Source organism: Lactuca saligna, chromosome 8 (genome assembly GCF_052625555.1).
Source record: "Lactuca saligna cultivar CGN05327 chromosome 8, ASM5262555v1, whole genome shotgun sequence".
Taxonomy (NCBI): Eukaryota; Viridiplantae; Streptophyta; class Magnoliopsida; order Asterales; family Asteraceae; genus Lactuca; species Lactuca saligna.
In genome coordinates, this window is record NC_136424.1 from 179,263,236 (window position 1) to 179,279,585 (window position 16,350).

The 16,350-nt window shown below is 33.4% G+C and overlaps 1 protein-coding gene and 1 long non-coding RNA gene across 4 annotated transcripts; one reads left to right on the forward strand and one right to left on the reverse strand.

Moving 5' to 3' along the window:
• The first annotated feature begins 6,066 nt into the window (after positions 1-6,066).
• LOC145010349 (auxin-responsive protein SAUR19-like) lies at positions 6,067-6,366 on the forward strand. Its single transcript, XM_078968906.1, has one exon. The coding sequence runs from the start codon at positions 6,067-6,069 to the stop codon at positions 6,364-6,366; it is 300 nt and encodes a 99-aa protein (XP_078825032.1).
• Positions 6,367-9,610: 3,244 nt separating this feature from the next.
• On the reverse strand, positions 9,611-15,546 carry LOC145012371 (uncharacterized). Of its 3 annotated transcripts, XR_013664466.1 has the most exons (6): positions 14,834-15,546; positions 14,648-14,728; positions 14,441-14,507; positions 14,140-14,267; positions 10,065-10,124; positions 9,611-9,731 (listed from the first exon to the last, which is right to left on the reverse strand). It is a non-coding gene; the product is annotated as an uncharacterized LOC145012371 (long non-coding RNA). The 3 variants fall into 3 exon arrangements; XR_013664467.1 differs by lacking the exons at positions 9,611-9,731; positions 10,065-10,124 and having other exon boundaries at positions 13,885-14,267; positions 14,834-14,892; positions 14,980-15,546; XR_013664465.1 differs by lacking the exons at positions 9,611-9,731; positions 10,065-10,124 and having other exon boundaries at positions 13,885-14,267.
• Positions 15,547-16,350: the final 804 nt, after the last annotated feature.

The following is a 16,350-nucleotide window of genomic DNA, read 5'->3' on the forward strand; positions in this document are numbered from 1 at the left end:
CAGGGAAACATTATTATAGCCGTGATACTTGTTGGAGAAAGCATATCGAAACAAGAAGATAGAAGGAGATACTGTATAGGAAACAAATAGAATTTTTTATTAATTTCACAGAACATCACGATTAATTTACATACACACATATATAATGTTTGAACCATCACAATGGTTCACCTAAACAATCACAGCGGTTCATAACTTGACAGTAAAACTAACTTATAACTGCCATATTTAATAGAATATAATATAACTAACTAACAATCTAGGTTAATTCTAACACACCCCCTTAACCTGGATTTCTTCCAGCAACATTCATTATCTTGAAGCATCCAAACTTCAACCATCATTAAATTTGACATTCCCATGAAGAGTATCATCCATGGGCATATATATTCATCATCCTTTTTTTACATGAAAATCATCACATTCACCATGCCTTTTTGTAACCATCTGACACATAATACTCCTTTTTGCCTTACTCCACGTCAAGACCACAACTTGTACTTGTTTACAATATTTTACATAATCTTTTTTTTAGTAAGAACATGTGTAACTTCTGACTACTTTGAATGATTTCAAGGAATGTTGTTATGAATCATATGGATAATAAGTATTTTTAATTTCTGGAAAGTATCTTATTTTAGGGAATTATCTGGTTTCAGTTTTTAACGTTGTTAATTAGGATCATTTACTATTTGAGTCGATTTGGGTGATCTTTGTTTCCTTATTGGAGTCTTTTGTTTATCCCTATTTCAAGGGTAGTTGTTTATGAAATAAAATTATGCTTGAAGTCAATTGTTTTTAATCTCTTAGAATAGTTTAACCTAGTCTCCTCTCAATAGGAGATTAGGTGTTAGTAATACTCACGGCTGTAAGAAGTACAAGTAGAGGTCCTGTCACGAGAGCTAGATCTAGGGGCGTAACAAATTTGGTATCAGAGCCACTCGTGATGTCTACTCAACAGGAAGAATTGATGAAGAAGCTAGAAGCATTCATTATCCAGCAAACTCATAGTACCCTTGAACTGAAGGGGGCAGTCGAAGCCTTGCAGGCCAAGCATGCGGCGCTGGAAGAGAGTTTATCACAATCCTAAAACAAGGTCAACAAACAAGGGTCTGAAGCAAGTGTGGAAGAAGAAGAGATGGACCAGCAATTTGAAGATAACAACGAGCTAGGCCGAGGAAGGGGCAAGGGCATCATCACCGGCAGCGCTCCAGGAGGCAAGATGACGAGTTCCTTCACGGTGTTAGGTCAAGGCAGGGGGTCGTTTGGATCAAACCCCTTGGGAACACGACAGGGAGTAGGGAAGGGGTTTGATTCTTGGCGCAATGCAGAACCATAATCATTCAAACACTGCTGGATTTCCACAAGGCTGAAGGATCGGGACACAATCGACATATTGAACAAGAATAGGCGCATAAAAGTTGGGATGAATTTGATGAAGGAGGTTACTGTGGCGATCGGGTGCCTAGATTAGCCAAGATGGAGTTTCCGGTGTATGAGGGCAAGGGTGACCCACTCGAATGGTCACAGAAGTGTGAGGACTTCTTCAAAGAACAACAAAAACCGCCGGAGGCTTGGGTCTGCCAAGCAACTTTCGCCCTATATGGCTGGGCAAACGGGTGGTACCGAAACCTGAGAAGGATGAAAAATTGTTTGAATTGGGTCAATTTTTCGGAAGAATGCAAAATTCGTTTCGGCCTGCCTATAAGCTTGAATCCCTTAGGGGAATTAACTCGGCTTCGACAAGTTGGGATAGTAGAAGACTACTGTCAAAGCTTCGAATTGTTGTTGGGTACGACGATGGGGGTCATACCGGAGCAAAGCATTTGGCACTTTTGTGTGGGGCTAATAAACGTGATAAGATATGAGGTTGAATTTGCAAGACCCATAAATCTATACTATGTCATGAATCTAGCCAGACAAATTGAGCTAAGGGTGGCAGAAGCAGGACAAGAAATAGGTGTCGGGCGTACAGGAAACCAAACCTTGACTGCAAGCCAAAAATGAGAGTCAGAAGGAAAAGGAGGAGCTGGAAACTACAAAACTGAAACACTAAATCCGGCCTGGAAAAAACTAACTTCTGCAGAAATGGCAGAGAGGCGGGCTAAAGGCTTGTGCTTCAACTGTGATGAAATATTATCGGTTGGGCATAAATGTGCCAAGCTCTTTTGCATCATGATGGATAATGAGGAAGATGACGCTAATGGGTGACTATTGAGCTTGAGGACAAGATCAATGCGGAGGAGGGGAGTAATGTTATGAATCATATGGATAATAAGTATTTTTAATTTCTAAAAAGTATCTTATTTTAGGGAATTATCTTGTTTCAATTTTTAAAATCGGTAATTAGGATCATTTAGTATTTGAGTCGATTTGGGTGATCTTTGTTTCCTTATTAGAGTCTTTTGTTTATCCCTATATAAATGGTAGTTATTTATGAAATAAAACTATGCTTGAAGTCAAATGCTTTTAATCTCTTAGAATAGTTTAACCTAGTCTCCTCTCAAGAGGAGATTAAGTGATAGTAATACTCACGACTGTAGGTCTGTCACGAGATCTAGATCCTGGGGCGTAACAAATGCCCATTGATTTTCGTCCCCATGGTACACGTTTTCTGAATACCTATATTTTGAACTAGATTTGACAACACATAGGCACGCTTTCATCCTTTGACATATGAAGATATTATCTTTCTTCGTAATACTTTTGTATATCAAACAACAAACTTGGGTTCATACCAAGATCTTTTCACTTGGCATGCATCATACACTACACATTGAACAAACATCGTTCCATCAATCTTTGGTTCCTTTAAAGAACCATAAATCATCATCATCATCATCATCATCGACCCTAGAATCTTTTCATATTAATCGAAAGTACTTCGAATTCAAACGCACATGTGATCAATCCGTGACTCCATTTATTATCAAGAACGGTGGATCACTAGCAAGGCTTGGATAAATGATAGCCACTCTATGGATGAAACACATATCACCGGCACAGGGAGCGAAGATGGTGCCATCGGTCACATTACCAGGGGCAGAAACAACAAGACTCCTACCACCGGTCCTATACCACAACCATATTGCATCTCATTTACATATTCTTCGATGCTTTCTCCATTTTCTTCATCTGTCATTCTTGAACCAAAAGGCTCTGATACCACTTTGTTGGAGAAAGCATATCGAAACAAGAAGATAGAAGGAGATATTGTGCAGGAAACAAATAGAATTTTTTATTAATTTCACAGAACATCACAATTAGTTTACTTGCACGCATATATAATGTTTGAACCATCACAATGGTTCACCTAAACTATCACAACGGTTCATAACTTGATAGTAAAACTAACTTATAACTACCTTATTTAACAGGATACAATATAACTAACTAACAATCTAGGTTAATTCTAACAAAGAACACTACAAACATCATGGGCCCATGTGATATTAATGGGAGTGTGGCTCTACTTCCTAACAAACCTATAGTTCTGATTAAAATCATTGAGGTTTTCTTACAACAGGTGTGGCCTATGATGTATTATGTTTATGGATATAATACATCGTATTGATTAGGAAACCTTTGTATAGGCATCATCACTTGGTTTTTGTATTTCAATGGACCAACCAATCCTTGAAATATTTTTTGATCCTATATTGGCCTTTAGATTCAAAAATTAATTATGTATTTTCTTTCTTTTTACAAGAGGAAAGACAAAGGCATGTGGTATTGATCCCATTTACACCCTATGTCACCATCCTTAATCTAATTTTCCATATATTATATCGATATATTAACCATTCAAGATGAATAACACAACCACAAATTCACAGCTTTTTCCCAAGAAGTCGTGCTTTGAGAATTTTCATTCACCGTAAGCCTTTTGAAGTTAACAGACAATACCCTCCTTGTAAAATGGCCATTCTTATGCCCCGCATCACTCAAGCAAAGCAAATTCTTAAACGGTCATTCTCAAATGGAAGTAGCACAACAAAATCTATGGATATCCCAAAAGGCTGTTTAGCCGTTTATATTGGTGAGCAAGAGAAGAAGAGATTTGTAGTTCCCGTATGGTTGTTAATGCAAACTACTTTTCATGAACTGGGTATAGTCATCCAATGGGTGGCCTGACTATTCCATGTAGTGAATAAACGTTCACGATTCAGCTTCTCGTTTGGGCGCATTATGACACTTGTATACAACATTCTTAGTTATCATGAGTAGTTAAATGACCAGTAGAATTTTTTTTTATCATTTGTAATTAGACAATTGTTCCATTTTTGTAAGACACTTGAACCATAACTGTTTAGAGTTTATTGGATTTTGTTTAGCGTTATGAGATATGAAATGCAGAAAATTGCATCATCCACTATTTTGGCTATAATAATTTCTCATACCTTGATGTGCGTCCCTAAGAAGTTAATTAAAACCACATCATATCAGTTTGTTTTTTCAGAAACCGGTATGCAAAATGATAAAATGAATTAAGAAAAGTCTATTAGAACGGATCATGGGCTTTGTCGCCATCCATGTTCCTGCATGTAATAAATTTATATTTTTGTATTCAAAGGGGATACCATATAGATACACATATCATGAAACAACTATAAAAAGTATGCTGAGCATAAAAATAAAATGTAATAAATATAGTAGAAGATTAGAATGGGACTTTAGTTTACACATACAATGAAATAACTCTAAAAGAGTACGCTGACGCCTATGACGCCCACACATTTGTAGCTTGATATTCATTGGAAGAGAACTAGAGGACCTGCTACAATCTGATAGTAAAGCTATTACTGGAGGAATGCAAACTTATTTAATACAAATATACAAGAGTTTCTTATAGATTATTCTGGCAATAGGCTACGTAGGACTACCTTAATTAATCAATGAAGGGTTATGGCTTATTATAATCATATATAATTAAACAGCCACATACACAAAATTTATTTTGATGATGTCCGCTTTTTTATTGATAAATCTTTAATTCATATGAAAATGGTAGAATCCCACTAGGTGTGTATGTCTCCACACCTCTCCTCCTATCCCCTCGCGTAAAGCCTAATACATAGTGATAAATGGGAAGTTTGGACTAATGTGGCAACAAATATTGATTACTTGTTGCCCCCCACATGGATATTTTTGCTTATATGACAGTTTAATTTGGCTAGAAGATACTCCAAGTGTGCTTTAGTTAGGTGTTTGATGCTTCAAATCTACTATAAGAAATTATGGGCATCTCCCCTTTCAGACTATTAGCTCTGGAGAATTCTTCTTAAGACTTGTCTTATAGTTAAAACATAAGATGGTTCTATCTTAGGAACCCTAGGAGAAAATACGTATAAGATGATAAGAAAGCAATTAAATTAAAGATAGGGACGCTGTAACAGAAAGGCAATATCATGTGCTCTGTTTCTCAACTTGCAAGAAAGTATGATCTTACTTATCACAACCATATATTCAGAGATAAAATAATGGATTAAACTTGTACTTGTATACCTAAAAGGATTATCATGGAGGAAGACATGTATGGCCAGAATTCTCTACAGAAGGTAAGCAGTGAAGAACTCTACAAACATCATGGGCCCATGTGATATTAATGGGAGTGTGGCTCTGCTTCCTAACAAACCCATAGTTTTGTCTTAAATCACTGGGGTTTTCTTACAACAGGTGTGGCCTATGATGTATTATGTATATGGATATAATTCATCGCATTGATTAGGAAACCTTTGTATAGGCATCATCACATGGTTTTTTTTATTTGGATGGACCAACCAATCCTTGAAATATTTGTGAAGCTATATTGGCCTTTAGATTCACAAATTAATTATGTATTTTTTTCCTTTTTATAACAGGAAAGACAAAGGCATGTGATATTGATCCCATTTCCAGCATATGTTACCATCTGTCATCTAATTTTCCATATACCATATGGATATATAAACCATAAGATGAATAACATAACCACAAATTCACATCTTTTCCCCAAGAAGTCGTGCTTGAAGAATTTTCATTCACCGTAAGCCTTTTGAAGTTAACGGACAATACCCTCCTTATAAAATGGCCATTCTTATGCCCCGCATCACTCAAGCAAAGCAAATTCTTAAACGGTCATTCTCAAATGGAAGTAGGACAACAAAATCTATGGATATCCCGAAAGGCTGTTTAGCGGTTTATGTTGGTGAGCAAGAGAAGAAGAGATTTGTAGTTCCCGTATGGTTGTTAATGAAACCTACTTTTCAACAACTGCTTGATCAGGCTGAGGAAGAATTTGGGTATAGTCATCCAATGGGTGGCCTCACTATTCCATGTAGTGAATATATGTTCACCGATTTGGCTTCTCGTTTGGGCGCATTATGACTTGTATACAACATTCTAATTAGTTATCATGAGTAGGTGACTGACCAGTAGAATTTTTTTTTATCATTTGTAATTAGAGACTATTGTCCCATTTTTGTAAGAAACTTGAACAAGGAACTATTTAGACTTCATTGTATTCTGTTTAGCATTATGAGATAAGAGATGAAATGCAGAAAATTGCACAATCTACTATTTTGGCTCTAAATATTTCTCATGCCTTGAAGTGTGTCCCTACTATACGCAGATAAAATCACCTCATACGTCAGTTACCTTTTTCAGAAACTGATATATAAAATGATATAATGAATTAAGAAAAGGCTACATGAGAACGGATCATGAGCTTTTTTGCAATCCATCTTCCTGTATGCAATAAATTTATGTTTTTGTATTCAAAGGGCATACCATATAGATACACATATAATGAAACTGTAGAATATATAAATCAAAATAACACCCTGTGTTTGTTTGCTGCTCTGATATGTCGATAGAATAGAAGAAAAGAAAATATTGATTATAAAAAGAACTAATGTACTTAATGGAAAATTGAAAGCAAAAAACCTCTAATACTTTTACTCATGATAGAAGGCTATATATAGCCCTCTTAAAATCCACAAGCAAAAACAAGAAAACTTCAAAAGGCTTACGGTGAATGAAAATTCTCAAAGCACGAACAACAAAAACCGCTAAACAACTCTATATACTAAGCTAATAAAATATAAGATAATAAATTCTTAAACAATTCTCAAAGCACGAACAACAAAAAAATGATCCTTATCTTTATGATAATTTTTTTAAAAAAAAAAATATATAATGAAAAAAATTGGGCCCTGTGCAGCTGCCCACTTTGCCCTCCATCAACGCCCCCCCCCCCCCCCCCCCCCCCCCCATGAAGAAAAGAGCCTAAAGACTCGTACCACCTACTGAACCATTCTTCCCATGTGCTCCAAAGTCCATGGAATTGGTCAAACAAAGAAAAACAATTCTATATACTAAGCTAATAAAATATAAGATAATAAATACTTATTATAACCAAAGTTTCAGCCATGCATGTAAAATTGTGACTACCAAACTGATTAACAAACCAACAATCACCCCGTTAATCAGTTTGTTTTTTTCATCCCACTAGATCACAGCAATGTCGGCTCCTCCTCGATGATCAAGTTTGCTTCTTTTTTCCACTTTGGACATTCGTTGTTGTAATGATCGAATTCACCACATTTGTAGCATTTTACGTGACTCTTGTCCCGAACACGTTCCTTACCATCTTGGCTCCTCCCGGACCCACGACCTCTTCCCCGGCCACGTCCAAATCCGTCCCGATGCGAACCGCCACTGCCACAATGCATACAACCATCCGACTTTTCTTCTCTTGACAACAACAACCCACCATGAACGTCCTCCACCTTCTCGGATCCTTTGATGCGCTCCTCATATGCCTTTAGTCTACCGATGGCTTCATCAAAAAACATCGTATCCAACTCAAAGCATTGTTCAATCGATGCCACAATTTGTTGAAAGGACTTGGGCATAGAATCAAGTAACCTTTTCACCAAGTCAACTTCTTCAAGTTCATGTCCGAGACTCCGTGCTTTCGAAGCTAAACCACTCAACTTGGCTGCAAAATCATCAATGGTTTCTCCCTCCTTCGTACGCAAGCTTTCTAGTTCCCTCTTCAATGTTGCTAATTGAGCCGTTCTTACCCGATCCACACCCAAATACCGAGTTTTTAATCCTTCCCAAACCCTTTTTGGATCGGTGTAATCGGACATTTGCAACACTATCTCTTCTGGTATTGCTTGAAACAAGAAAGCAAGAGCTTGTTTCTTCTTCTTTGGATCCGATTCTCCACCGGATGTCTTTGCTTCAACAGTCTCCCATATTCCATGTGCATCCATGATAGACTTTACTTTGACTGCCCATACCAGATAGTTGGTTGAGGTCAAAATCGGAATCTGATATGACATTTAACCCATCAGGACTTGGTCTAATGAAAGACCTGGTTTGGTGGAGCTTCAATAAACTTGGACTTAGTAGTCCTATCTTTGTGATTTTAACTGATAATTCTCCTTTTTCATAGCATGTTTATTATTATAAATAGAGTAGGGTTTATCTTCTAGGGTGTAGGACGTGTAGGTTTGTATTTTCGGTTTTCATGAATGAGTAATACACAGAAAATTGTCCTATCTTCAGATTGCATGTTCCTTATTTTACTGTGAGTATTAGTGCATGTTTGATCTTGTGTAGAGAATGTTCCGACAATTGGTATCAGAGCACCCAGGTTCACACCTGGTTCTCAGCAAGAAAGAGAGAATGAAAGCAAGAAGTTTGGTGATAGGAGGATCAAATCTGTAGCAAGAAAGTAAGCAGTAAGCATGAAGAAAGATTGCACAACAGCAAATTAGAATGAAAGAAAAAAAGAAAGAAAGAAAGAAAGAAAGAAAGAAGAAAAAGAGAAGAAAGAAAGAAAGAAAGAAAGAAAGAAAGAAAGAAAGAAGAAAGATAGAAAGAAAGAAATAAAGAAGAAAGAAGAAAGAATGAAAGCAAGCAACAAGTCCGATCATGTTTGTTAATCAGAAGAAAGATGCAGCAACAATTTTTGTTGTTTGTTAGCAGGTAAGAAAGTAATTAACAAGCAGGAGAGGCCGGTTGCAAGCAAGATAGTAAGCATGTAGTCTTGTAGCACGTAGCAGACAAGAAAGAAAGCAAGCAGTAAGGGTGATCAAAAGAAAGAATGAAGCAACTAAGCAAGTAGCAGGTTGGTTACTCTCTTGATCAGAAGAAAGTAGCAGGAGTAGAAGTGTGTTGTATGTTAGCAAGAAAGAAAGAAGAAGCATGCAACAAGAGCAAGAACCGACTTTGTTGTGGTGAAGATCGAAATGGGTCAAGAAGTATCAAGATTACCGGGGGGGGGGGGGGGGGGGGGGGGGGGGGAATGTTGGGTAATCTTGATGGGTTAAGTTGTTCATGGGTACGGATTCGAATGGGTCGCTCTAGTTTCCTTATCCACAATGGTAGACTTGTATACACATCCTCCATCAAGCGTAGGTATAAACTGCACATGATGAGACCTATATTATCAAATAGTAAATGGAAGACTTTTCGCTTGTAAATGGAGGATGTGTATACAAGTCTACCATTGTGGATAAGGAAACTAGAGCGACCCATTCGAATCCGTACCCATGAACAACTTAATCCATCAAGATTACCCAACATTACCCCCCGTAATCTTGATGCTTCTTGACCCGTTTCGATCTTCACCACAACACGAAAAAAGTACCAAAACTAAGTGTGTCTATCTTCATTCTTTCTTTTCTATCTGGGTGTATTTTGAGCCATACGTATCTGATTTCTAACAGAAACATCACCTACAAAGTATGCCGGCCATAAAAGTTAATAAATAATAAACATAGTAGTACATGAGAATGAGACTAATCATAAAAAGTAATAAATAGTAAACATAGTAATACATGAGAATGAGAGTGTAGTTTATACAAGAGATAAATATTTGTATTCAGTTTAGGAAATATTTATTTAAATATGAAGTACACAACACTAGGCTTACTTCAACGTAAAACACTGCATGTTCTGTTTCATTTTATGTTCTATTTTTTTTCCTGTTTTGTACCCTCTAATGTTTATATATATATATATATCTTTCATAATGCATTTTTTTGTTTAAAGAAAAACATAAAATCAACCTGATGCCTATGGAGCTCGGAGGTTTATAACTTGATTTCATCGGAAGATAACTATAATATCTGCAACAATTATTAGTGGAGGAATGCAAACAGATTTAGTACAAATATACAAGAGTTTCTTATCGGGCAAGATTATTCTTGCAAAAAGCAACATAGGACAAATTTAATGAATCAGATGAAGAGTTTTGGCTTGTTTTAATCATAAATAATTAAGGACCCACATATGTAAAATTTGTTTTGATGATAAATGTGGAATTTTCGGTATCTCCCCTTTCCCAGTACTAGCTCTGGAGAATGCTTATCTTAAAACTTTTCTTGTAGATCCAAACTTTTGCACATAGTTATAGATTCTAGTAATTTAGCTCTATGACTAGTGCTACTTTTTATTACGGATCACATACTTGTTAGTCAAATGGAGTGCTGAACAATACTTGGGTACATGGCCTTGTGATATATATATATATATATATATATATATATATATATATATATATATATATATATATATATATATATATATATATATATATATATATATATGTATATTTATATAGGATGGTTCAATTGAAAAAATATTGAGAACGAGGTAATAATTCTCAGCCAATCATTTAATTAACCTCTAAACATAAAGGACACGATGACAAACTTGAAAAATGTTATATAATAGCCTTCAATCACAAATACGTAAGTGTAGAAAGTTAGATAACAGTTGAAATTCATTCCAATAGATCATTCATCATCCAAATTTTTCCTTCAACATTCAACAATCATCCAGATTTCTTCAACTAAATCACCGGTCAACGTCATCTTGTGTTAATCAATAATTGATCTTCGTCAATAACACGTTTATCAACACCATTCATTCAACAGTTGACAACAAAAATTCGTTTTTTGTTTTTTCAATCCAACCTTCAATTCTACTTGAATACGAGCATATCTTTAACATCAACGATTAATTATACTCCAAACATCATTAGATCAACATCATCGATAATCAACAAAAAATTCAATTCATATCATTCATTCTACATTGTTCATCAAATAAAAATCGAAATAAAGGTTAGAGAAAGACCAAATCATTTTTTGTTTGAAAATTTTCATATAATTCTCTATCAATCTGCTATTTTGTAAGATTTAAATAGTCAAAGTATCATATTTTTTGTTTGAAAATTTTCATATAATTCTCTATCAATATGCTATTTTGTAAGATTTAAATAGTCAAAGTATCATATTTTTTGTTTGAAAATTTTCATATAATTCTCTATCAATATGCTATTTTGTAAGATTTAAATAGTCAAAGTATCATATTTTTAATATTTTTAAAAAAGTTAACTTGTATACACTATAACTATTTGATGAAATGCACAAACTAAATTACCATGTTATATTCACATATGAATATGTTTTCTCACCTCAATCAGTATATTATTATTAAAATATAAAACAAATATGCAAGTCTGTATGTTATTCATATGTGAATAACATATATAAATTATATATATTTGTGAAAACACCTTATAAATATTCATATGTGGATATATTGTGCAATATTCACATATGAATATATCAACTATTATTCACAAGTGAATATACGATCTTATATTCACATATGAAAATATCATCTAATATTCATAAGTGAATATACCATCTAATATTCACAAGTGAATATACTATGTAATATTTACAAGTGAGTTCATCATCAAATATTTAAATATGAATATATACTACGTTTATTATATGTTATATTCATAATCATATTTTTTATTCATAAGTGAAAAACGAATGTACTGTAGTAAAAATCTGAAGATGAAACTATAAAAAAAATTATTTTATCTTAAAACTATATCAATATGGATCTCTAATTATAGAGAATAAAAAATTATGAATTTTGATATATTTAAAATTATTTTTCGATACAAATAGTAACTTAAAATAAAAAAAAAACAAAAAAAAAAAACTATGTTTTTGTATATATTAAGGTAATAATTAACATAGTTTAACGAAACATATTTTTTTGGAAAACAGATGTGCATTCTTTTCCCATTTTAGTCGGTACGTTAGAGCCTTTTGCGACAAAAGTAAATGATTGACTGGGAATGATTCTTCTATTCTCAACATTTTTTATTTTCTCAATTGAACTTACCTCTATATATATATATATATATATATATATATATATATATATATATATATATATATATATATATATATATATATATATATATATATATATATATATATATATATATATATATATATGTCGAACATAGTTTTGTTCCTTGACTAAATAAATAAAAAAATTGGGTTCTTAAACAATATATTCATGCAACTACAAAAAGTTGTTCCCTTTGGAAAGCAATTTCTTCTAGAAAAAATAGTACCCATTGAAAGGAGAAATATATATATATATATATATATATATATATATATATATATATATATATATATATATATATATATATATATATATATATATATATATACTAGTAGGGTACCCGCGCAATGCATCGACATCAGATAATTTCATTCGACAAATCGTTTCTAAGCGGCGATTAATTTCCTTTTTGCATCGGATAGTTCGTTTTTTGGCAGATTGTTATGTGTAGGATGGTTGTTTTCGGCGAATAGCTTCTTTCTAAGTGTGTAGCTATGTCAGCTGAATAGTTTCCTTTCGAGTGTCCTTTATTTTTTATTGTAAAATAATTTTGTTGGCTTACTAAGTTTTTGAGCGGTCACACTTTAACCATGTATTTATGTAGAATAGTTTTTGTTCATAAATAGATTATATTTCAGATAACCTAACATATCAGCAAATATAACTTCTCTTTCAAATACATCTATCAAATATGTAAACTTTGTATTTCTATTTACGAATAGAATTACTTCATGTTTTGTGTTATGGGTTTAAGGTAGGGTGCTTAAGGCTTATTATTTATGGTTTTCGGTTTTGGGTGTATTGTGTTGGACTTGGAGAGCCATTTATAACCGATAAATTACTGATTTATGTAACATTTAGAAGACGATAAGTATTTTTATGGTAGTAGTTTCTAATCGGTGATTATTTCTTTTTGATGGACAACGAATAATTTTTGTTATTAATTGTTTCCCTATAGTGTTCACTTTCATCGTCATATAACTTCGCTTCGATAATTAATTATACTTTAGTGAATCGTTTGGGTTGAAAACAATATATGATTTTGTTGAGTTAAAAATGATGTGTGATAATGTTTTGGGGTTAAAAATAAATTATTGTTTGTAATTATCATTAAGAAAGAATAATTTTGTTTCCATAAATAGTTTCCTTACCTAAACTAAGACAATTTTAGGAATATTATTATCTAAAAATGGACAAAATAAGTAAAAAAGGTGGCAAATAAAATAGTTTGGTGGTAATTTTTAACATTTTTTCCTTAAAATGTAATATATAATACATATAATTAAATTGAATTGAAGGACTAAAAGTAACAAAATTAAACTGAATGACTAAAATTGAATAAATATAATATTTCTTTGGACGTTTATAATCCTTAGTTTGGTGGTAATTTTTAACATTTTTTCCTTAAAATGTAATATATAATACATATAATTAAATTGAATTGAAGGACTAAAAGTAACAAAATTAAACTGAATGACTAAAATTGAATAAATATAATATTTCTTTGGACGTTTATAATCCTTACCATCATACATTTATGATGGTAGATATCGATTTTGTATGAAAACAACTCATAAATCAAATTTGGAATTAAATAATCTTTACCGTTGTGATGATATATATTGATTTTATAAAATAAAATCTTTCATACACCAAACCCTTTTATCGGTCTATTTTAAAATATAATATAAAAGTAAACAATAATTATTGATTATGTGTGAATAGTATTTGATTAGGGAACTTATTGTAGCTCAAAGGAAAAGCTGCAAACTCTTTTCTGATGGAAACGTGCAAATTCAACAATATGATCTCTCTCTCTCTCTCTCTCTCTCTCTCTCTCTCTCTCTCTCTCTCTCTCTCTCTCTCTCTCTCTCTCTCTCTCTCTCTCTCTCTCAATATAGGATAAAAACAAAACCATACCAGTATCTTTATCACCTTTAGCAAGCTCACTATGTTGTCATTGCTTCGTTTAAGAGAGTGCTTCATTTTTCTTTTGTTTAACCCTCTCTTTTTTGCTTTTGAGCTTACGCCTACTTTGCCGATTTCTTCTATATAAATATTAAAAGGATAATATGTTAAAAAATAAGAACAAAAAAACCAAAATTAAAAGCGATAGATTCAAACAAAGGAAATTAAGTGTTTGTTGTGTAAAAGAATTATATTATCAGTTTCAAGGCTCATCTAGATTACACAATGAAATATATTAACTTCAAAAAGTTACCATGAAACACAATCACTAAAAGGCATTTCAAGTGGTGCCTGCCAGAATGATCACTTCAATCCCAGATCTAACAGACGAAAAAACAGGTCATTGTAAAAAATAAATTGATCATAAAAGTTTGAAGCACCAAAACAATTCAAAGTCACAAGATGTCTTTGAAATTATATTAATGGTTAGAGAGCAGAAAGAACCAAAATCGAAGCAAACCTATTCTTGTAGGAGAAACCCAAAATGGAATTTGAAAGATAGATACATCTATTTTCCAACCTTTTTCCTTTGTTTTTGAACCTTCACACAAAAAATAAAATATACATGAAGCTCCACTAATCATGAAATATGTGTCGCTCAAAAAAATATAATAAAATAAATCAAAGATAAAAACATGTTTCTTACACTCTTCCTCTTTCCCATCTGACCAGAAGCATAACTTTCTTCTATTTGAATAGGTAAACCTTCCAAACATAACGAAATAAGTTTTTTTTTAAACATTTGAGGGTTCAATTATAAAAAGAAACGAAAGATATGGAAAACTTTTTGACCTTTGGGATTTCTGGCTCCAATCTCGAGTATAAGATCTGAGAAAGGCATCGTGGATGAGTTGTAACCATAGTTCGGCAGTGGCCGATGGAGGATGAGGTTTTCTTGGATTTCAACGAAGGTTGATGGACCATGGCTGCTTGAAGGATCGCTTTTAAGAGTAGTCGAATGCTTCAAAGTGACACCACCATCCTGCTGTGGGTTGTTAGGTGCTAAATGGCGACATTATGTGGCATGTCATGGGAAATGAAGGAGACCGATAGGCATCTTGAAAGATAGAAAATGAGGGGATAGGGTTTCCAGGAAGAGACGGAACGGCTGTCTCAAGCTAGAAGTGAAGGCAATGGTATCATTTTAGCCTTTTATATCTAGGTGAGCAAAAACTTATGTGAAATCTTGTTTGGAGGGTGGCTACCAGAAATCGATGAGCGTGGTCGTCATGGTGAAGGAGGTGTATGTGATGATTGTGGTAATGGGGCACCGGTAAGTGAAGAAAAAAGGAGAAGTTCTGGTTGTGGAGATGGTAGCTAGGGTTTCCAGGTTTCTATAGAGAAAAATTGAGTATTCAAATTTTGAAATGAAAAGGGTGAACGAAGGAAAAGGTATCTAGGATGGTGATCTGTGTGAGTGTCCGGGAAAACCAATTCTCATTGGTCGAAACCATTTCACTTGGATTGCCAAAATTACAATCCACACCCTTCATTTTAGATTCAAAGGTCCAGATTTGTCTTCCTTGTTTTTTAAGATAATATGCTTAACTGTTTGTACTTTAGGCTTTAAAATTTATACTTAAGACATTATTATGTATTCTTTATAAGATGGTATATATATATATATATATATATATATATATTCTTATAATAATGTTTAAACATGTATATATATTTCTTATATTTCATATATGTACGCAATGATCTTGTTAAGGACAGACATCGAGTCCTATAAAGAAATTTGTACATTTTACTTATCATAACATAATTGTGTAATTCATTGATAATAATATTACAACCAAACATGAAACAAGAGTGGTACAAATATTATGTTTTATTCATGGTTATGCTCTTGGAGTTTTAGGAACAGGAGAGAGATAATGACAGTAATGCTTGATCTTTGAATTGTGCGTATCGGTCAAAGCATAAGCTTATTCTAGCTTAGGAACCCAAGGAGGAAATACGTATACGATGCTTATATCAGTCTACAAGCAATCTTCAAATTGAGTCAAACTTTTCTTGAGAAAACTATTTACATTGAATTTTGTTTGTCAGTCAATTCTAGATTATGTAATTAATCAATACATAGTGGATTCGAATGAAGTCTGAATTTGAGTTTCAAAACAACCCGGACAACTGATGTGGTGTCACATGTTGCAAAAA

What these genes read in the sequence shown, in the direction of transcription:
- LOC145010349 (XM_078968906.1), top strand. Translation starts at nt 6,067, where the DNA reads ATGGCCATTCTTATGCCCCGCATCACTCAAGCAAAGCAAATTCTTAAA.